A 21,899-nucleotide genomic window follows, 5' to 3' on the forward strand; every position below is an offset into this window, starting at 1 on the left:
TAGAAATGTTTTAACTACACATTATTAATCTGAAGAAATGTTCTACAGAAAATAAGAATGGAAAACATCGAATAGAGCAGCTCAGTGGAAATAGAGAAACTGGACTGAAGATCAATCATTTTATTCTCTCCTCTGATCAATGGAACAGCTGAACAGAAAATACAGCAACACATTAAATCCATCTCAGAACTAAAACAGTGTCTCAATAGTCTGTGATACAAATCAACAGTCACACAATGACCCCACACCACACCAAAAACAAATACAATAATAAAAAGTTCTGCCCTGCTGCTAAATTTATAAAACAACCACAAAAAATATTAATCTGCTGTAAATAAACTGTTACCAAGACGATCACAGCAGTCCCTTCAAAATAAAAGCACTCCTGGCTCAGACGAAATAGCAAAAATAAAATATCAAAATTTCATGGGGCTTCAAAGGGTGACATCGCACTGCAGTGCATGCTGGGAATTGCAGGCAGCTGAAAAGTTTGTTTCCTGCAGCAAAGGTTGTTTATGATGCTTTATTTCTTCTGTCTTGTTCAATCTGTTTGATTTCAGACCTGCCCAGTTACTAAATACCAGGATCGACACAGATCACAGCGATCAGTGTGTCAGCTGGAACCGTCTGTCACCGATGGAGAAACGAAGAGATGCACCACCGGCTCCAGCAGCTCAACACCTTCCCCAGAAGAGTCTCACAGCAGAGTCTGAAATGTTTAGACAAGATAATCGTATCCAGCTGGATGATTTACCATTCAAAGCAGTGTTGGGCTGTCAAAAGATTGATTTTGTGCGGATGTTGATTTATAAACACTGCTGAGATACGGCACGATTTGAATTGCAATTAATCGTGTTTATTTCAATCGGCTGAATGATTCTGTCACTTTGCTTTTGGAGGCAGTTTTAAACCTTCAACTTAAAGCATTTCTTAGAGAGTCTTAATATATTATCAAAGAAAATAAACTTCCTTTTTGACCGTTTGGATTTTCTTTCAAAATAAAGTCCCATCTTGGCCTACTGGTCGACTTCAGGAATCCATCTTAAAAAAAAAAAAAAAAAGAAGCAGCAACAGTGTAGTGATGAAACCAGGACTCAGAGGAGGAACAACTTTAAGTATTAAGAGGACAATCATAGTAACACCGACTTGGACGAGGTCTGGAACATTTTACGCTTCAAATGAGGAATTTATCTGCTCTGGGCGGATAAAAACAATGATCCAATGACGACAGCATGAACTGGAATAAACCCTGAACTCAGACATGACATTCAGAGCCGTCTGAGCTCTGACTTCTTTTCATTGAGCCAATAACTCACCCTAATCTCACGATTAATCGGAATGAATAAAGATTAATCTTTTGATAGCTCAGAGTTGATCGTGACAAATTGACATTACTTCGGTGTCACTGAATCTTCCTCTGCTTATTTTCTGACGTTTACCCATTAATAATAACGTCACCACTTCTTCTGGGTCTTCTGCTTGTTCAAGGAAAAAATGTAGTGCAACGACGCTGTTGAACATCCAGAGCAAATGAGGTTCAAAAGCAAAAGACATGAGAGAACAGATCAATAACTCTGAGAATAACAATATAATAATAATAAAAATAAAAGATCTACAAACAGATAAACCCTTAAATGTGGTAAAAGAGTGAAGAAATCTACTTAGTTGAAACCAGTGGTCTAATAAACCTGCTGATATGGATCCGTTCCACCTCTTCACTGGTCTCTGTTCGGTCCGTCACGTCCTGATCCTCCACAGTGTCTCTGCTGACACAGCGTCTGTTCCTGCAGCCTGTAAACAAACCCTGATCCTGTTAAAAATGGAGACCACGGCCCATGATGCACTGGGACGTCACGTGACCTTTTGACCCCAATAGCATCACTCAATATTTACAGTGACAACAGAATAAGCAACAGTGGGTTTATGGATTCAGTTTGGTTCCTGTTGACGTTCTGAGATGGATTTAAGCTGCTCACTAAGGCGGAGACCAGCTGACCCTCCAGGAAGAACCCAGAGTGGAGGAGATGGAGGCTGAAGACTCTGTGAGTCCAGACTGATCTTCTGGGTCTCCATCGTCTTCATCGAGGAGGATCAAGAGTCTCCAGAGGCTTCAGTGTATAGGTGACTCTTCTTCTGGTGTCTTAGAAACATAACAACACCAACACCACCAACAACAGCCAGAGCAGCTACAGTCAAACCAACAATCAAACCAACATGTCCTCCCCGTCTGTCCTCTCTTCCTCCATCCTCTGTCCCTCTGTCCTCTGTCCCTCCATCCTCTCCTTGTCCTCCTGAGTCTCCTGCAGACAGAAACAGAGTGAGGTAGAGGATGATGAAGAGCAACTCTCAGCAGCAACATGATGAAACAGACCTCAACAGAACAGACATCTTGCAAATGAAAGCTATTAAACCTCTGGGAGCAGCAGCAGACCAAACAGTCACAACACACACATCTGGTCAGTCAAAGAGCCGGTGAAATGATGGACACATGAGGAAGAGTCTCTCCCCCCATCCCTCCCTCTGCTCATCTAAACCCATGTTACAGCTTCTTCTTCAGTCTCTTCTGTCACTGTAATTTGTTCTGGATGTCCTCCAGAAGATTCTTCCCACTCAGACTGATCTGCTCCATCAGCACCACTTTCCATAAAGTACTCAACCTTAACCATTTTCAAATTAAACATCAGACCTGTTGGTTTATCCTCAAGTTTATTCACAGTAACCAATGTCTTCCTGTCGCCCCTCAAAGTCCAGTTGCTTTCTCTGATATGGCTGATTCCTCCCTACCAGACAGAGCAAACAGCGACCTCCACTGTGTTTCTGTCACTTCACAGCAGGAGGTCAGTCTGTCCTGCAGAGGCCCTGAAGCTCTGGAACGACTCACCTTCTTCCATAAGAGCAATATCTTCCCTCTCACTCTTTAAGAAGGCCTGTTCTATACATTATCACAGTTTCATGCTTCCTTTTTTTTCCTTTTGATGATTTCACAGCAGTTATCTTTATCAACATGTGATGTGCGCCACAGAAATGGTTCATTTGTCATGATCATTAAAAGGGATGGAATCTCTGTACGAGCGCTGTGGGCAGCGTTCCCTCTTTGAACCGTTTTCTTTTTTTTTCAATGTGTGCTGAATAAATAAAGTCAAACCTGCAGCTGCTGCCACCGACAGAGAGACGGAGCTGGTGAACGTGTTTCCTTCACTCTGGACAACATAACACTCATAGATTCCTCCGTCAGCAGGCATCACGTTCCTCAGGATCAGACTCACGTCTCCGTCCTTCATCGCTCTGTCCTTCAGATTCACTCTGTTCTTATAAGAAGGATGATTATTTGGATCGATGTGTCCGTCTCTGTATAAGAAAATTTCCTGATTCTTCTGGTCTGGTCTGCTCCACTCCACCAAAGAGATGGTCTGATCTTTGTTCGGAGCTTGACACGGCAGAGTGGCATCTTGCTCTTCAACAGCCGAGACGGTTTTCTGGACTGAACCTGAGAAGAAACGGATTCAGGAGAGACTCTTCACTCCTCCAGCAGCCAATCAGAGAGGAGAACACAGAGGACCAAATAAACGTTTCAATATGAAATCACAATTTTCACATTGATAAACTCAGTCTGTGCTTAGGCTCCTACATATGTTGGTATGGATTTTGTCACAATCACTTCAGTGTATGTAAAATGCTTCAGCAAGCTGAGTAGACATCAAAACACATCTCAGGGCTCGACATTATAAACTTTTAAAACCGTCCGGGCCAGTCGATTGTGCAACGGGCCAGTGAAAAAGAATGCCTTGAAAATAAATAAATCATTTCACATTAATTCCCAATGGTACTGTGAATAAAACGTAGCGTTACGTGATTCCAACCAAAGACGAGGTTTTATTCCTTCTGTGCGCAGCAGCGCTGTGTCCTGCAAGCAGCTGCTGTCACACACAGCGGAGCCGCTCGCTCCCGGGTACGTGAACGCGCGCCACTCGCTCGCCTCGTGTTCAGAGTCAGGGTGCGTGGCAGGAGGAGAAGAAGAGCAGAAGACGACGACACGAGTTCCACCTTATAACGATTAAAAACAAAAAGTTTCTTAAACCCCCAGGTCCCGGCCAAGCGCCTGGCAAAAAGGCTAAAGAAAAAAAAAGTCGGAGGAGGAGGAGAGGGGGGGCTCAATTATTGGGGGGGGGGGGGGGGGGGGGGGGGGGGGGGGGGGGGGGAAGGGGGGGGGCGTGCATCGGTGTGAATACGTCTGCTTTCAGTGACGTTTAAGGCATAGCGCCCCCACGCTTCAATGGTGAGGAGAAGTACTGCATGCAGGCCGGCGTCTTTATTAAAGTGAAATAGTGATGCGCAAATCATACATTAAAATTGGCCTTATTCTGCATATGATCCATGATTATGATCATGCAAAAAAAAAAACAATAATAAAATAAATGAAATACATGGGGGAAACAGCATTTTCCCAATATTTTGCCCCCCGCCCAAAAAAAAAAAAAAGTTTATCATACACTTCAGTCTATCAGCCTGTCCTGTCCTCTGTATCAGCTGCAGCAGAATGGATCAAGATTCCCTATGATATTAGAATAGATGTATTTTATTTACATTTTCATAGTGCCGTTCACACTGAGCACTAACTATAAAAAGTACTGTTTTAAAATCATTTTAAGTCAAGTGGGCGATACCTCTGAGTGCCACCATTGTAACTGAACCACTGGAATTTTTCATGCATCAGTAATGAAAACTCATTTCTTTCAATCAATGCCATTTATTTTAGTACTGCTACAGTAGAACAGTATGTGCAACAGTGTCATGCCAAGTTGCCTGTATAGAGGATGCACGCTTCGCGTGCGTGTCCGGGCCAGTGAACATCAAAATCCACTGGCCCGAGGGGCCAGTAGTAAATTTCCCTTAATGTCTACCCCTGCTTCTCCAGCATTTATATAATATTATTTATATATAGCATTTATATATAATTTATATATAATAACAAACAAGAAAAGGTCACATAACTTGAAAAATAACACCTATCGATGTATTACAATCACACCTTGAGTCACACCAGACTTCAGTCACACCTCTAGCAGGTGCAAAGCAACTGAGGTGTCATGAGCTGCTTTAACGACTCTTGTTCCTGCTACCTCTGCATTCTGGACAGAACCAGTTACCCTTTGGGGTTTGCTTGATGTTCACACAGCGGAAATGGAGCCGCTGCATTTCGCAGTTTCCGTTGTCACAGCGTGCAGACGGTTTAGCAAGTAGACAAGGTGATTAACGATGTCGAAGTAACTGATCTCGGCCCATTTCTCCTCGTTCCGGGTAAATTTCGTGCTTGCGATCGACTCTGGATCAACACAGTCAATCCCCTTGCACTGTTCACGATACAGAATCCTGTTTTTTCGGCTCAAAAGTCCGCAGTAATCCGCCATTGCCTCAACGTGTTTACAACTCTGTATGTCCCCCAACATGGAGCCCAGAACTGTTGCTCAGCAGCCAAAGACGTCATCAGGAACACCCTGTTCTAAGTTACTACATGAACAGAACCTGCTTCATTTATCAATCAAATACTCTGCATGAGCGTTATAGCTACATTTAGAAAGTCCTCAGTAACGTCGTGTTCCTCTCTATTTCTGAAAGACATTATAAAGTGAGGAGGAAGAGTCACACATGTCAGACCAGATAAAAGCAGAGTCTGATCCTGTGAATCATCCTGTCGGGTCCAGGGGGGGTATTGCTCAAAAGTAAGATAAATCCATCCATAAATGAAAACGCGCGGCTTGAGTCAGCCTAGTTGGCGTTTTCTCAGATTAATCGGTTGCACGTTTGCCGAGCCAGGATGAAAAGACGCCGCTTACTCAAGCCAGGTGTGGAGCATCAGGATCAGTGGCATCACGGCGTTCTTCAGAAGACCAGGAGGTCGATCACAGAATCACAGATTGAAAATGGAAGAATGACGAACATCTTACTTCACCAGGACGAGCAGCAGTGTGAACGAGACTGCGGCTGTCGGGGGGTCTCACTTATATGGGGGGGCCCCAGAGCGAGGACTTTAAACAAAACACATCCATTATTACAGCCTGTACGTCTGCTTTAAGTGACGAGACCCCCCCCCCCCCCCCCCCCCCCCCCCCGTAGTTCACACCCTGATGAGCAGCAATGCTTCTTCAACTACATGAAGAAGTAAAACATATAATCCACAAGAAAAGCAACACAAGTGTTGTAAGAAAGGAGGGAAAAGCCTGGCAGGTAATAACGACCGGCTCAATGTGTAAGTAGTGCGAACATGTCCAATGACTAACCTGTCCTCCACAGACTCTGTCCTCATTACAGTTCAAGGACTGAGCTGAGGACTTTTCAAGTCCACTAATAAATCCTGGTGTTTATCTTTAATGAGGCCCAGAGAGGTGCACGTTACTCAGGTTATGTGAAGTATAATTAAGTTCACAGAAAATTTCAACTCTGTGTCGTGTTCTCTATTGACTCAGCTGTTCTCATGCTGTGTTCTGTTTCATCCTCATCTGTCATGAAGAACAAACCTGTCCAGCCAGAAAAGAACCTCCAGCAGGTGAAAACCAGACATTAAAATATTCTGCAGTCTGGTCAGTTACTGAAGTGAAGCCCAAAGAGCAAAAATCAAATGAAGTGATGAATTTGTTTCTTCTGAGAATTAATTTCTGTCTGATTTTAGCCTTTAAAGAGTCGAGTCAGAATGATGTGGGGCCGTTCACTTCTAAAGATGGAGTCCTGAAATAGGACGATTTTCCTATTTTCAGGAGACAAAACGATGCTGTCTGTTATATTGTGTCCATTTCAGTGGTGTGAAACATTTATTTTTCCTGTGTTTTCATTGTGTAGCTTCAGGGTTGTTGTATTTTAATTCTTATTCTTTATTTTTTACATCAGTGTGGTTTAGTACCAACTTCATTTTCCCCCCCATTGTCTTTACAATAATTGTGAACCTTTTATTGTAGGACTTGCATTAATGAAGAAAGGATTCTGAAATGTCTATGTTGGTCTTCATATAATCTGAGCAAGAAAATAATACTAAAGTCAACCAGACCCTGCAGATGCAGCGACTACAGTTCTAAGATTTGGCTGCAGGATGATTAAATGATGTAATGTGTGTAAAAATCAAGGAACTGCTGTAAACCACGCCCATTTCTCACGTTGTTGACAGCAGTTTAATCTTCTCCTGGTAGTTAGCCTGCTGTGGAGCAGCGAGCTGCAGAGGATAAATCACCATGGTGACTTGGCCAGCTTTTGTGCAACCGACTTGAGGCTAACTTCGTCCAGGATCACCACAGTTTGCCGGATTAATTCCTGTTCCTGGTTTTGTGCAGAGAGGAAGTCCTGAAAACAGTAACACTGACCTGAGTCCACAGACATCCAGCAGGTCACAGTGAGGAGCAGGAGCAGGGCCATGTTCTGGAGTTCTACTAGAGAACTACGATCTACAACTATTACCTCGAACTTAACTACAACTACAACTAGAACTAGAACTTAACTATTACCTAGAACTATTATCTGCGCCCCCGCGGTGGCTCTCGCCCCACAGGTTTCTGTAAATCACGTGAGCAGGATATCCGGTTCCAGTGGTCACGTGACTTCTTACCGAAAGAAGTTAAAATAAACATGGAGATATGTATCCGTGGATCGTAAATATAATGAACAGATCTTTCCTGATGTCTCCCGTAGCGCTCCGAAGTCCCGTTCTGAATATTTCAGCAGTCCAGCAGGACGTCTCCAGATTGAATCATACCGGAAGTAAATGTCCAGTCCGTCACGTGACCGCATCACGTGAACACAGAAGGCGCTGTGATAGGGCGATGTATGCACAAATTTTAACTCGTAATATAAAATCAACAGATGATTTATGTGAAAATCAGAGTGTGGTGAAGCCAGCATGGCTGTAGAGCCTAGTGATACAGGCCAAAACATGTTCTGAAACCGGGCGCTTTATATGTTTATTTGCACTCTGAAAATCGGCATTTTTGAATAGGTCCCAAGGAGACCGGGGCTCTTTTTGAAACCAGCATCATCGCCCCCTGCTGGAATTTTTCCGGAGTTACAGCTTTTTTGCACTTCCGCATTAGGGTTAGGGTTGGGATAAGGAGGTTGGTGCTTGTGTGCATATGTGTCAAACGTTTTTCAGCGTTTCATCAGAACAGTGACATCCTGCTGATAACAGACGGAGAAAAACTTCAGTGTTACTCAGATATATATATATAAAAAAAAAACACCTAATCAGACCATAACAAATTAATGTTTTTCATCACACATACATAGACACAGAGATGTATACGTAGATAAACACATATATAAATATACACAACCCCGTTGATAAGAAAATAAATTCCTCAGGTGACCGAGATGATTCAGCTGTGAAGAAAAAAAAACAATAAGAGAAGGCTGAAGCTCTGAAACACTGACCACTGAAGAATCTAGAATATCAAACATCTTTTCACTGATTTCACTTTTCTTTACTGCATGATTCCAAATGTGTTAATTCATAGCTCTGATGTCTTCAGAGAGAATCTACAAAGTGAATAATCAAGAAAATATAGAAAAAACATGGAAAATGTTCAACTGTGATCTATCAGTATAGATATATAGACATAGACAGTCATGTAAATGTAGACAGATAAACTCTGTTAAAACTTGTATTGTGCTCATATGAAGACAACAGCTTGCTCTGCTGGTCACATGAAAGACCTGCAGAAACAGACCTGCAGGCTCCTCATCGCAGACTAAGAGGTCACACAGGGGTCAGTGAAGGCCCACAGCGGCTCGTCTGATCATTTGTCCTAAAGTTGAACTTTGTGAGTCAGAGCCACAGATGAGGAGTCAAGGTGTCGACGCTGCACAGGGAGGATTTATTAGGACTGAAAAGGGTTCAGACAAGTTCGCTGACAACCTTCTCCTCCACTGTAATTCTCTTCATTGATTTGATCACTACTGGTCCTGTTTTAATGTCCCATAAAGCACTTGGCTGGCCAAAGGCATCTTTAAATGTTCTATATGAATAGAATGGACATTCCATGGCTTCAGTCATCCAGTTTATTTAGGCAAAAGCCTCCAGAATAACATGTTGCTATTCAGACGACTCCTCTCAATTCTTGTCAAGGCACCGTGACCTTCATTTACTAGGAACTTGATGTCAAAACACTCCTCTGTCCTCACATGAAGACACAGAGACTTAGGCCCCATCCACACGAAGCCAAAACGCTCATAGTTCCAAAAAGACATTTTCCCGTAAAGACGGAGTTAATTCAATATTTATGACCGTCCACGTCACTGTTTTCAGAACGGCTGAAACGTTGCAATAACATACCAGGCCGTTAGGTGGCGCTTCATTGACAACCGCTGGAAATACACGGCAATATCATAGCGCCTCCGCCTTGTGCAATACAGTATTTGCAGTCACGTGACCCGGGTGTTGTCAACCAGAGGACCGCAGCCATATTGGAGTGAAAACAACCAGTGATACGCGGTTTCATTCCATACAGTAGTGTGCGTTCGTGTTCTTTAACGTTGAAAATATCGACTGATAAGGAGAGCAGGGATATTGCTGTGTTGTCAGACCAAGTGGACAATCTTGACGTAGCACAAAAAGACCGATACCGGGAGAAACTACGGATTTCAGGCTGTAGCAGGACCCGTACTTAATGCCAACCGCCTGTTCAGCCATGCACGGCTGAGACTCAAGAACCCCCCCCCCCGATCTGGAGTACGCCGACATTTATTGTTATCTAATCAACTGTTCTTCTGCATACACAAAAGCAGCGACGAAGGCGTATGGGAGCAGTGGAGAAGTACAGGAACACGTCAATGCGCGTCCCCTTCGGGGGCAGTCATTTTACGGCACGACACCAGATCGAACAGCCGTCTGCTCCACTTCAGCGAGTGTAAAAAGTGACTAAAATGCTGTGAAGATGATTTCTTTCAATTGGGTCTCAAACAACAAGCCTTAATCTCACTAACTGAATGCCTCAACTGCACTTTGACGCCCGAGTGTTTGTTTTACAGAACAACTTTAAAATCCAGACACAACAATTAAACACGCCCCCCTCACCCGCACCTCCAGACACAAAATACTACACAACGTAGGATCCGTTTGCTCCACCGCAACATATTGGATATCATATGAAACTAAAAAATCTACACTGTAAGATGACACCAGGCAGAATATTCTCCGAGCCGACCAGCTCCCATCAGCGGCAAAACAAACCCAAAACCGATCATCACATTTCACAGCCAACACCTCAGATCGCATGTTTCTCACACACTTCTTCACCAAATCTCAGAGCTGTTCTCACCAAACACAACATGTTTTATTTCCTTACCGTTTTGTGGTCATTTTCCATCCATTCATGCTCTCTGCTAGCCAAAATTAGCCGCATAATCCTGTAGAATAGTGAAAGAGCGCCATACGCCTGAATGTTTGTTTTCACTCCAACATGGCAGCGACTACCCGACGCGCACTGCGAGGCCGGGTGTGTGACGTTAGCTGCAAATACTCTATATTTTGCTGTAAAAGTGGCAAAAGGCTCACAGTCTTCAGCAGGACGTCTGCTACACTGCACAGCACCATTGTCATTGCTGTTTACAGTGTTCTGCGCATGCGCATTTGTTACGACGTAGCACGATGACGCAAGCGTATCAGGAAACGTTCCAAAATAGGAGGAATTACGGAACCATGGATACAACAGTTTTCAGATCTGTTCATCCTGAGACCTGGTTTCAAAAATGTTCGGTTTCAGATCCACGGAATGCTGAATTGGTGTGGATGACAGGGTGAATTGATCAAATATTTTTGCGTTTTGGCCTGGATTCGTCTTCGGGCGGATGGGGCCTGAGAGACGGCCTCAGCAGCTCAGGAGAGAAACCACAGAGCAGAGGAAGAGGGCGGGCTTCAATGACTGTGTTGAACAGCGGCCAGCAGGCTGACTGTGAGAGCGGACACCATGGAGGACAGACGTCTGCTGGGTGAGACACACTCCTCTCTGCTCCACGTCTGCTCCGTCAGGCCGGGTGGAGGTCTGACTAACCTGCCTGTCCTCCTCAGCTCTGACCTCTCTGATCATCTACGCAGCAGCGCTTCCAGGTCAGTCTGCTTCCTCCTCCTCACTCTGCAGCTCTCAGCGACCTTTACTCTGAGGGGTCAAGCTGTGAGACACTGCCGTCCTCTGGGTATCACCAGAGTCACCACTGAGTCTCTCCTAACCAACATTTTCAATGTGATTAATGATGTAAAGCTCTTTGTTCAAAAGGATTTGAAATGCACTGACTGCATGAACTGACAAAAGAACAGTTATTGATGAGATGAATATTAGACTGACCGGGTGATGAAGATGTTCCTCTATCAGCAGCTCTGGTCCCTGTTTCAGCGTTCTCAGCAGGTCTGACTGTGAGTCCCAGCAGATCTCAGTTCCTTAAGAGAGACTCAGTGTCTCTGAGCTGTGAGGAGGACGGATGGACAGTTTGGAGGAAGACCAGCAGCAGACAGAGGAGTTCATGTGGAGACGGGTGGGGAGAAGCTGCTGGTTCCTCCTGTAGAATCACAGGAATTTACCCCAGAGACAGTGGAGTTTACTGGTGTGCGTCCAGAGAGGGAGCAGCTGGAAGCAGCATCAACATCACTGCAGCTGGTAAGAGTGTGTATGTGTCTGTGTGTGTGTGTGTGTGTGTGTGTGTGTGTGTGTGTGTGTGTGTGTGTGTGTGTGTCTCAGATGCTGGACTCTGCTCTCTGTGTCCAGATACAGTGGTCCTCCAGAGTCCAGTCCTCCCTGTGATGGAGGGACAGGACGTCACTCTGGGTTGTAGAACCAGCGCTCCCTCCACCCTCTCAGCTGAGTTCTTTAAAGACGGCGTCTCCATCGGGACCGAGTCCACAGGTCACATGACCCTCCGCCATGTTTCCCGCTCTGCTGAAGGCCTCTACAGGTGTAGCTTCAGAGGTGTTGGAGAGTCTCCACCCAGCTGGATCTCTGTCTCAGGTGAGGAGGACGAACCTGCTGCAGGTCTGCTGCTGAGAACCTCCTTCAACTGAGACTGATTTCAGGGAACCACAAGACAGAACCTCCTCCTGGTTCCTCCTCTGATCCTCCTCCTGGTTCCTCCTCTGATCCTCCTCCTGGTTCCTCCTCAGATCCTCCTCCTGGTTCCTCCTCTGATCCTCCTCCTGGTTCCTCCTCTGATCCTCCTCCTGGTTCCTCCTCCCGTCTCCTCCCTGTGTGGATCTCCCTCTCCTCTCTCGTTGTGGTTCTCCTGCTGGTTCTCCTGCTGGTCCGGTTCTGCAGCAGGAACCCTGAAGGTGAGCAGCAGACTCCTGAAGGTTTGTCTCTTCAGACGGACGACTGTTGACGTTCTGGACGTTCTGTGTTCAGGCTCGGCAGCAGAACCTGAAGTCACCTACAGCGACGTCAACATCCTGCAGCGTCAGCAGCAGCCGGTCAGACGGAGCAGAGGTAGGAGCTCCAGACCTCCACCCAGACCCCCACCCAGACCCTCTAGAACCTTCAGAGGAACACTGGCTGCTGAGTTCTGGATCAATGTTCTGCTGCAGAACCCCAGTGGGTTTCAGCTCCAGGTCTCCTACTGACAGAGGAACTTCAGATTCAGTTCGTTATGACGAGTCTTCCAGGTCCTGAAGATCCAAAACAGAACCAGACCACCACGGTCCCTCCTCTCCTGAGAAGGTTCCTCACTCGTCTGACTGCTGCTTCTGTGTTCTTTAAATGACAGGCCGTTGGTGGTGCGACTTCCTGGACTTCCTGTGTAATCAGGAACAGAAACTCACACGGTGACCACCGGCTGCTCGTGGTTTGAGCATGTTTCCATGGCAACGGGGCTTTCAGTGCAAAACCAGTGATGTTTCAGAAGGAGTGATTTGTCTGCAACACACACGTACACACACACACACACACACGCACACACACAAATGTACACTGTGTGTGTTACAGTGTGTGTTGCAGTGTGTGTTGTTTTTACACACTGACAGTGTCAACGTTTTTCTTTCTGACACTCGTTGCATTGTGCCTTAACTTGACTGTCGTTCCCAGAAGAGTGCACTGAAATGCTGCTACGTGTCAAGTGGCTCAGCGTGTCTGTGTGTGTGTATGTATGTGCGTGTTTTGGGGGGGGGGCGCGTGAGCTGGCCGTTGGTGATGTGACTTCCTGTGTAATCGGGAACAGGAAGTCACGTGGTGACCACCGGCTGCTCGTGGTTTGAGCATGTTTCCATGGCAACGATAGCCTCGTAAACCAGACCCGCCCACTCCTCATCCACATTTGGATTTGGAGTTAAGCTTAGTCTGGATAGGAGCCCATTGAAACTTCTTGCAGGGGGTGTTGGTTACTCCTTTGCCTGACAGCGCACTTCAGCCAATCAGCGCTTCAAAACAAATTCAAAACAAATACGTCATCACAATGCGTTCGCTTCTCTAAGGGTTAGCATTAGCTCATTAGCTCTAGCTTCCTACACGCAAAGACACGAGAAAACGTCTTTTCCTGTTAGAAACTCACTAAGCGCAGACTCTTGCTCTTGCTTGCTTGTTGTAATTCTTGGTATTTCGGCTCTAACTTTACTGATTGCAGCTTTCAGACGATGGTTAAAGTTAAAGTCCGTCATCTCCGATAAGCGCAGCGATAGCGTCACTTCCGGTTTAGCCACCAGAATGGGCCATAAAAATTTGAAAACAAAAAGCGGCAACCTTGATTGGCTCGGCCGTTTCAGGAGAAATCCCCTTCTATGGGCTCCTGCCCAGACTGAGCTCATCTCCAAAATCCAAACGGATGAGGAGTTGGGGGGGGGGGGGGGGGGGGGGGGGGGCTGGTTTACGAGGCAATGGCAACAAGGCTTTCAGTGAAAAACTACTCATGTTTCAGAAGTAGTGGTTTATCTGCAACAAACACACACACACACACATAATGTACACTGTGTGTGTTACAGTGTGTATTAGTGTGTCTTACAGTGTGTGTTACAGTGTGTCATACAGTGTGTATTCCAGTTTGGGTTACAGTGTGTGTTACAGCGTGTGTAACAGTGACTATGTTTACATGCAGCTAACATTCGGGTTCAGGTCAATATCTGGGTTTCTGAAACATTCAAAAAACCTTGTTTAAATGCTGTAACAGACAGAGAGTTACCCCGTTTACAAGTCAGCGGATTCAATCGGGATATCCCTTTCCAAACCACGGCGCACGTCGTATAAATAACTGAGTCGTGTTCTCAAAACAAAACAGTTCTGACTGGAGCGGCTCTCAGACCAATCAGCTGATATATGCAACAGTACAGTTATCCTGGAGATGCTTGGCTACAAGTTGAAAACCATGAGCAGCTAGAGTGACCAAGAACCTCCATGGAAAAGAAGGTTAGACGCAAAAATCATGGCAACATGTAGAGAAGTCAGCTTCCTCGCAGAACTAAGCAGAGGGGTGAATCTCAAGAAAGAACTGCCCAAGAAATACAGAAAGCTGTCAATAACTGAGGCACTGGAGACTGCTAAGCAAAGACTCACAGCCCTAGCTACCCGCCTAAAGAGATACACCAGAGAAGTGGAGACCAGGAGAATAAACAGGGTGTTTCTGGGAGAAAGATGTGTCACACAACACCGATGCCCAGTGGCTGGCAGGCTTGCAGGCAGAGCACAGCAACCTCCCAGAACAAGACCCAGTAGTAATTACAACAGCAGATGTACAGGCAAGAGTGGCCAAAATGAAGAGCTGGACAGCTCCAGGGTCCGACAAGATTCACACCTACTGGCTTAAGACGCTAACTGCACTCCATGAATGCCTTGCAGCACAAATGAACCAGCTGCTAATATCAGGGACACACCCAGAGTGGCTAACCCAAGGTCAGACAGTCCTCATCATGAAGGACACCCAGAAGGGAACAATACCATCAAACTACCGGCCTATAACCTGCCTCAGCACCACATGGAAACTCCTATCAGGCATCATAGCGGCCAAGAAAAGCAGGCACATGAATTAGTACATGAGTAAAGCACAAAAAGAGATTGACAATAACACCAGGGGGGCCAAACACCAGCTACTGGTTGACAGGGCAATCGCCCAAGACTGCAAGGCCCGCAGCACCAACCTGTGCACTGCTTGGATTGATTACAAAAAAGCCTATGACTCAATGCCACACTGGATACTGGAGTGCTTGAAACTGTACAACATCAACAGGACTCTAAGGAGCTTCATTCAGAACTCAACGGGGCTGTGGAAGACAAGTCTCGAGGCTAGGGGTGTGAATCTTTGACCCACAAAACGGTTCGATTCGATCTCGATTCACAGGCTACGATTCGATTCAAGGGCGATTCATAAAAAATATTTAACAATTCGATCCCATCCGATCCGATCCGATTTGATTCGATACAAATTGACAATTTAATGTAACTGTCAGGCACTCTGTAACTAAGAGAGAAAAACAGAAATTAAACTTCAAAACAGCTTGTTTACTTTTTTGTGTTCAGAATAAACCAAAACAGACTTCAACAACTACAGTAATTTCAACAACTTCAAACTCTGCCTGTACTTAAAATACAATCCCAATGAAAAAAAACTAAGGTATAAAAAAATAGATAAAAAAAATAAATTATCACAAAAAAAATAAATACATATAATTTATATAAATAAATGAAAATAAAATATAAATTAAATAATGATAAATATAAATAAAAAGTAGCCTGCGAACAATCATATCTGGCCGACCAGATGATTTTAGGAATCTGAGACACCTGCTTCACAGAGGCAGTAACGCCATCGATTAACCTGTCAGCATCCAGCTCCTCCTAAACCGCCTTCATTACCTGTGAAACACCTGAAACCCTCTGATTCAGTGAAAAACCTGCGCTGTGCTGCGTTCAGGGACACTTGGTAAAAGCGTCCTGCTGCGAAACGTTGCAGTCAGAGGTTAGCTTAGCTGTTAGCCACCGACGAACTAGCTGGATTTGAACGATTCCTTCATGCTTCAACATCAGTCGACGGGACGCATCTCAACTTCTGAGACGGTGGAAAGAAGATTTAAACTCGAGACGGAACGGGAAAGGTGTTGCTGACGGACAGTTCAGTTCTTAGAGGAAGTATGTGATCGGCGTAGCGGCGGCTTGGAGAGAACGAGGGAAACATTGTTCTGGTAGGTTTAATTTTTGGGTTTAGCGTGGCTGTTTACTGTTCTGCTTGTTGTTTTATCTTCATCTTGATGTTCAGTGATCATCGTGTTGCTCTTGGATGCAGCAGGTGACGGTCGCTCAGCTGTGAGGCGTTCATGTTCCAAAGTCACAGTCAGGCTCTTTTCAGATCAGAGATAAAGCAGTAACATGGCGGCGACGTGAGACGCCGTTTTGCGCCGGAGGCAGCGTTTATGTATACATACTGGGCACAACATGTACTTGAATTTAAAAAACCGATGCACGGGCATAAATCCGGGCCATCGGATCGTTTTTAATGCATCTGAACCGATCTCGGCTCCGTGGTCCGATCCACTCGGATCTTTTATGTTACAAAAAGATAACCGATCCAAAATCGGTTATCGTTACACCCCTACTAGAGGCCAACTCAAAGCCAGTGGCACAGGTGAGCATCAAATGCGGCATATACCAAGGCAATGAACTGTCCCCCCTGCTGTTCTGCATATGCCTGAACCCCCTCAGCCAGATTATTACCAAGAGCGGCTTTGGATACCGGTTCAAGAGTGGAACAACTGTCAGCCACCTCCTCTACATGGATGACATCAAACTGTATGCCAAGAAGGAGCGTGACATCGACTCCCTGATTCACCTCACCAGGATATACAGCAATGACATCGGGATGTCATTCGGACTGGATAAGTGTGGACGAATGGTATCTAGAAGAGGGAAGGTGATCACAACTGAAGGAGTTGAATTGCCTGAAGGGAACATAACATGTGCAGGACAGCTACAAGTACCTGGGGATCCCACAGGTAAATGGTAACCATGAGGAGGCAGCTCGAAAGTCAGCCACAGCCAAATACCTACAGAGAGTAAGACAGGTCCTGAAGAGTCAGCTGAATGGCAAAAATAAGATCCAGGCCATAAACACCTACGCCCTACCAGTAATCAGATACCCTGCTGGCATAATATCCTGGCCGCTGGAAGAAATGCAAGCCACTGATATCAAGACAAGAAAGCTCCTTACAATGCAGGGAGGGTTCCACCCTCAGTCCATCATACTGAGGCTATACACCAAGAGAAAGGAGGGAGCCCAAGGACTAGTGAGTGTCAGAGCCACTATCCAGGAGGAAACCAAGAGCCTCCATGAGTATACCAAGAAGATGGCCCCCAGTGATGATCTGCTAAGTCACAGGTGTCAAACTCTGGCCTGCGGGCCAAATCTGGCCCGCCATGTAATTACATGTGGCCCGCGAGACAATTCCAAATGACTACAAGAGCTGGCCCGCTGGGCTTACAGTCAAGTCGGCCCCGACCAACTCGGCCCATGCACTGAGTGTGACAGTCACGCATTTCGGTCTTTTGTCACGCACTCACGCCACACAATGGCCCTCATTTATCAATCTGTCTTTCAAACGGGTGTATATCTGAGCGGTGAGCTCATCGTACGCGGCATTACAGAAACCTCCGTACCTCACCGATCCCAGCGTTTGAGTCATCGGGTGTTGATAAATGCGGCGGCTGAATTTGATCATCAACATGTTAAGCCCTGAAATGTTCTGAAGCTGCGCCCACTGAGATCAAACACGGAAAAGGAGCGATTTTGGAGAAAAAAGAAACTTTTGGGAGCTGTAAATAGATCCCGTCAGGTCTCAGGTGGAGGTAAATCAGGATGAGCTCTGTAGAAGAATAAAAACTGGAATTAAGGAGAATAGAAAAACGCTGTCTGGAGGATGCTGTTTACGGCAGCGGCGAGCAGCGGCGCCTGGACGAACGGACACCGGCTGAGGTCTGAACAGATTATAGGTCCGCGCGATGAACTGCACTCATCTCCATGGCAGGATGGACCAGCGGAGTTATTGAAAGTTAAAAATCCTTCATTATTCCCACAAGGGGGGGATTTTATTAGATATTCTGTCAGGGCATTGTGGTGGTGGATAAACAGCAGAAGACAGCTGTGGTGACAGATGTAGCAATCCCAAGTGATGGAACATCAGGAAAAAGGAGCAGGAGAAGCTGGAGAAATACCAAGGGCTGAGGGAAGAGATAGAGAGAGTGTGGGGTGCAAAGTGATTGGGACACTGGGAGCAGTAACAAGCAGGGAGGATGGCTCCAGCCAGCCCTGGCCCGTGCTTGTTATGCGCCCCAGACGAGCCCAAGACGAGCGCCCTCAGTCAACGGGGGTGCCCCACATGTCGCGTCGGAGTGGGTGGGGGAGGGTGGCCGGAGACTGCAGCCACCACCTCGCCTGCACCCCCACCTGTCGGCTGCGCCCTAGGCAGCCACCTAGCTCACCTTTCATCTTTCCCATTTGTGCTGTCGGCCCAGCGGCGCTGTTGCCCCCTAATGGACGGCACCCTTAGCAGCTGCCTATGCCACGGGCCGGCTCTGGCTCCAGCAGATACCAGGAACAACATCTGAGATCTCTGTTCAAAAGAGCGCAATCCTGGGAACAGCTAAGATCCTGCGCAGAACCCTCAAGCTCCCAGGCCTCTGGTAGAGGACCCGAGCTTGAAGGAGACACACACAATACCACTGGGTGGGCGAGAACAGAGTTTTTTTTTTTCTAATGTATATATGAAGTGCAAAAAAAGTGCCAAAAAAGTGCTTGGAGGATTTCACAGGGGCATGGCTTCCCTGGCAGCAGCGTAGAACCTCAGCTACAACTACCACTGGCTACAATGAACTACAACCGCTAACTGAATGTGTGCAGGCCCTTAAATACATTCACCTCAAATGGGTAAAACCATAAATACTCCAGAGGCGTAAAAACATAATGTTAGTTCACTAAATTTATGTTAAAATCCTCCACTACAAAAGTCATTCTAATAATCTAAAGAAAACAAAACCCAAACTTCAGAATGAGCTGAACTAATCACCCAAATAAATCGATGAAATCCTAAACCATATCCGTGCAACCACCTCCCGCCTGTTCCCACTCTTGGTCCAGCCCGGAACCTTCTTTGGGGCAGAGGGGAATCACAAAAAGGTACATCATTTCAGACTGTGCTTCCTAAGGGAAACAAAGTTAGGATGAGGAACCAAATAAACAAACCCGCACAAAAATACAGCAATGACTTAAGACAGTTGCATCAGTTCAGCAGATCAGCCGTCGCAGCCATCCCAACGCGCCAGGCGGAGGCGCTGGAGTGGAGGAGGGAACGTCATGGATGCAGCGTGTGTGGCTTCTCAGTTTATCAGTCCAGTGTGTGCAGTATGTCTGTGGTCAGCCCGTCCCACTCCGTGGTGCTCCAGTCATCGTGACCCAGTAGCAGATGGTAGTTGCCGTGGAGACGACCTTGACAGAAACAGTTTAGAGGTGAGGCAGGTGGCATTGAGAGAGAGAGGGAGGATATAGACAAGCAGTCCTTTGGCCTTGGGTCTTTCAGGGGGTTGTTTTGAATTGAAAGGGGCTCCAGATGCAATCAGTAGGTGTCTTGTTCTGGTGGAAGGAGCCGTTTAACCTTCCTCTGCTTGGTTCTCAACTTTATCAGAAGCAGCTGAGTATAACCCTCCCGTCATGACATCCAACTTGCGTCTTGAATCGACCACAACCCCAGCCAAATTGTCCATCAAGTTAGCCCAAACCATTAGCGTCAGCTTTTGCCCGTTGATTTGAAAAGACCGTCATCCCTTGGACATCCTTTATGGCGGCGGTCTTCTTAATCCTCCAGAAGCTCAGGCCGCAGCACCAGCCAATCAGCAGCGGGCCGATCATCAAATCCAAAAATGTACACATCTTATATGTCCTCCGCGGACAGGGGTGTCGGGCATGTGACACCCCTCCACTGTCCCTGACTGTCCATCACATACCCAGCATGCCGTTATCCGTCCGGAGAAGCAGGATCCCCCGCTCCTGTGCTCTTCGCTGAAATGATCGTATCAATTGCGTAGAGAGACCAGCTGATCAATTCCATGGTTGATATTTTGGGTAGTTCGAAAAACCAAGTCAAGTGATTCCTCCAGTCAAACAGACGAGACAAAGACAGCAGCAGCAGAGACAAGAGGGAGGGAGAAGCAAAGTAGGAGCGATAGAACAAGTGTCTGCCTCCTCCGAGAGCCAAACAAGAAGGGTGTGTATTACTGTGTACCTATGACTATTACTGTGTTACAGTGTGTTACAGTTTGTGTTAGTGTATATTACAGTGTGTGTTACTGTGTGTTACAGCGTGTGTTACAGTGTGTGTTCTGTGTTCCAGATGTGGATCCAGTGTATTCAGACGTCAGAGTTCAAGATGTTTCTTATGGACAAATAGTCATCAAAGAGAAACGAAGCCGAGCGGAGAAGTCAGGTAAGAACTGACCCTGGTTCTCCTGTCAGTCTGACCCTGGTTCTCCTGTCAGTCTGACCCTGGTTCTCCTGTCAGTCTGACCCTGGTTCTGCTGTCAGTCTGACCCTGGTTCTCCTGTCAGTCTGACCCTGGTTCTCCTGTCAGTCTGACCCTGGTTCTCCTGTCAGTCTGACCCTGGTTCTCCTGTCAGTCTGACCCTGGTTCTCCTGTCAGTCTGACCCTGGTTCTCCTGTCAGTCTGACCCTGGTTCTCCTGCTTGTGGTTCTGTTGCTCCAGAGCTCAGATAAAGTGTGGACCAGTGGATCAGAGCAGAGTCTTTCCAGATGTTCCTGTCAGAGTGAATCAGCAGTAGAGTCCAGTAGAAGCAGCTCCTGTGCTTTAGTGTGTATCAGCTGCTCTCAGAGTGTTTTCACAGATGGAGCCGCCTCCTGCTGCTTCTTCCTGTTTCACAGGAAACATTCTGGTTTGAATCAAGTCTGGATTCTGGTTCTACTTTTTCTCTTCAGGATCAAACTCTGAATCAAATGTCTCAATGTTTCACTTGGTTTATTTCCTGTTGGTGTTTTCAGAGATTCCTCCAGAGCCTGACGTGGTCTACTCCTCCCTGAGGTGACCCCCCAGTCCAGACCCATCCGGATCCAGACCTCCACACTGCTGAGTTCTACTGAGTTCTATCGAGTTCTACTGAGTTCTGCTGAGTTCAGACTGGATTCTATTAGGTTTTATCTGAGTTCGAATTTTTTTTGATCCAGTTTTAATTGAGTTTCATCACGGTTTCATGAGTTTATTTGGCTTGAACTGCTTTTATTGAGTTTTATTTGAATTTGATCAGGTTTTTACTCTTTTTATTGAGTTTGAACAGGTGTTTAATTGCATTCATTTTGTTTGAATGGGTTTTTATTGAGTTTTATCAGGTTTTTCTTCAGTTTGTTTCTCTATCTGTCGTCTCTCTGATAGTAAAAAAAGTCACTCCTCATATTAAACAATCAAAAATTACTTATATATATGTTCAAATTAATCTTCTTCCTTCTATTTTCCAGAGGGTTTTCACACTTGCTGGCTCAAACTGCGGTGCTTTTTATTTCTCATGTTTTCTGACTTTATTTTCAACCAGTTTTCTATGTTCGACTGGTTTTTCGCTGATTTAATTTTTTCTATTTTTTTTTTCACTGGTTTTGTAAAAAATCCAGATAAAAGCTGAGAAACATGTTCAGAGATCAGGAGGATTTGAACTGAAGCTTCTGTTGCTGAAGAATAAACGTTGGTCTCAGAGTCTCTGTGTGGTTTCAGACAAACATCAGATTGAAACATTGAAATGCTCTGGTGAGGATGTGGTTCACCGACAATCTCTCTCTCTCACTCTCACACATGCACACACACACACACACACACACGCACACACACACACACACACACACACACACACACACACACACATACACACACACACACACACACACAAAGACACGACCACAATCTAGAAACAGTTAGA

The 21,899-nt window shown here is 45.9% G+C and overlaps 1 protein-coding gene across 1 annotated transcript in view; it reads left to right on the forward strand.

The window, feature by feature from the left end:
* Positions 1-21,571, forward strand: part of LOC115409286 (low affinity immunoglobulin gamma Fc region receptor III-like) — a 34,334-nt gene extending 12,763 nt beyond the window's left edge. The window contains exons 3-7 of the mRNA XM_030120395.1: positions 11,367-11,627; positions 11,736-11,975; positions 12,366-12,446; positions 20,315-20,407; positions 20,977-21,571. Of these exons, the coding sequence (XP_029976255.1) occupies positions 11,367-11,627; positions 11,736-11,975; positions 12,366-12,446; positions 20,315-20,407; positions 20,977-21,020 (719 nt within the window). The 3' untranslated portion in view covers positions 21,021-21,571. The remainder of the gene's footprint in view (positions 1-11,366; positions 11,628-11,735; positions 11,976-12,365; positions 12,447-20,314; positions 20,408-20,976) is intronic.
* Positions 21,572-21,899: the final 328 nt, after the last annotated feature.

Source organism: Salarias fasciatus, chromosome 3 (assembly GCF_902148845.1).
Source record: "Salarias fasciatus chromosome 3, fSalaFa1.1, whole genome shotgun sequence".
Classification (NCBI taxonomy): domain Eukaryota; kingdom Metazoa; phylum Chordata; class Actinopteri; order Blenniiformes; family Blenniidae; genus Salarias; species Salarias fasciatus.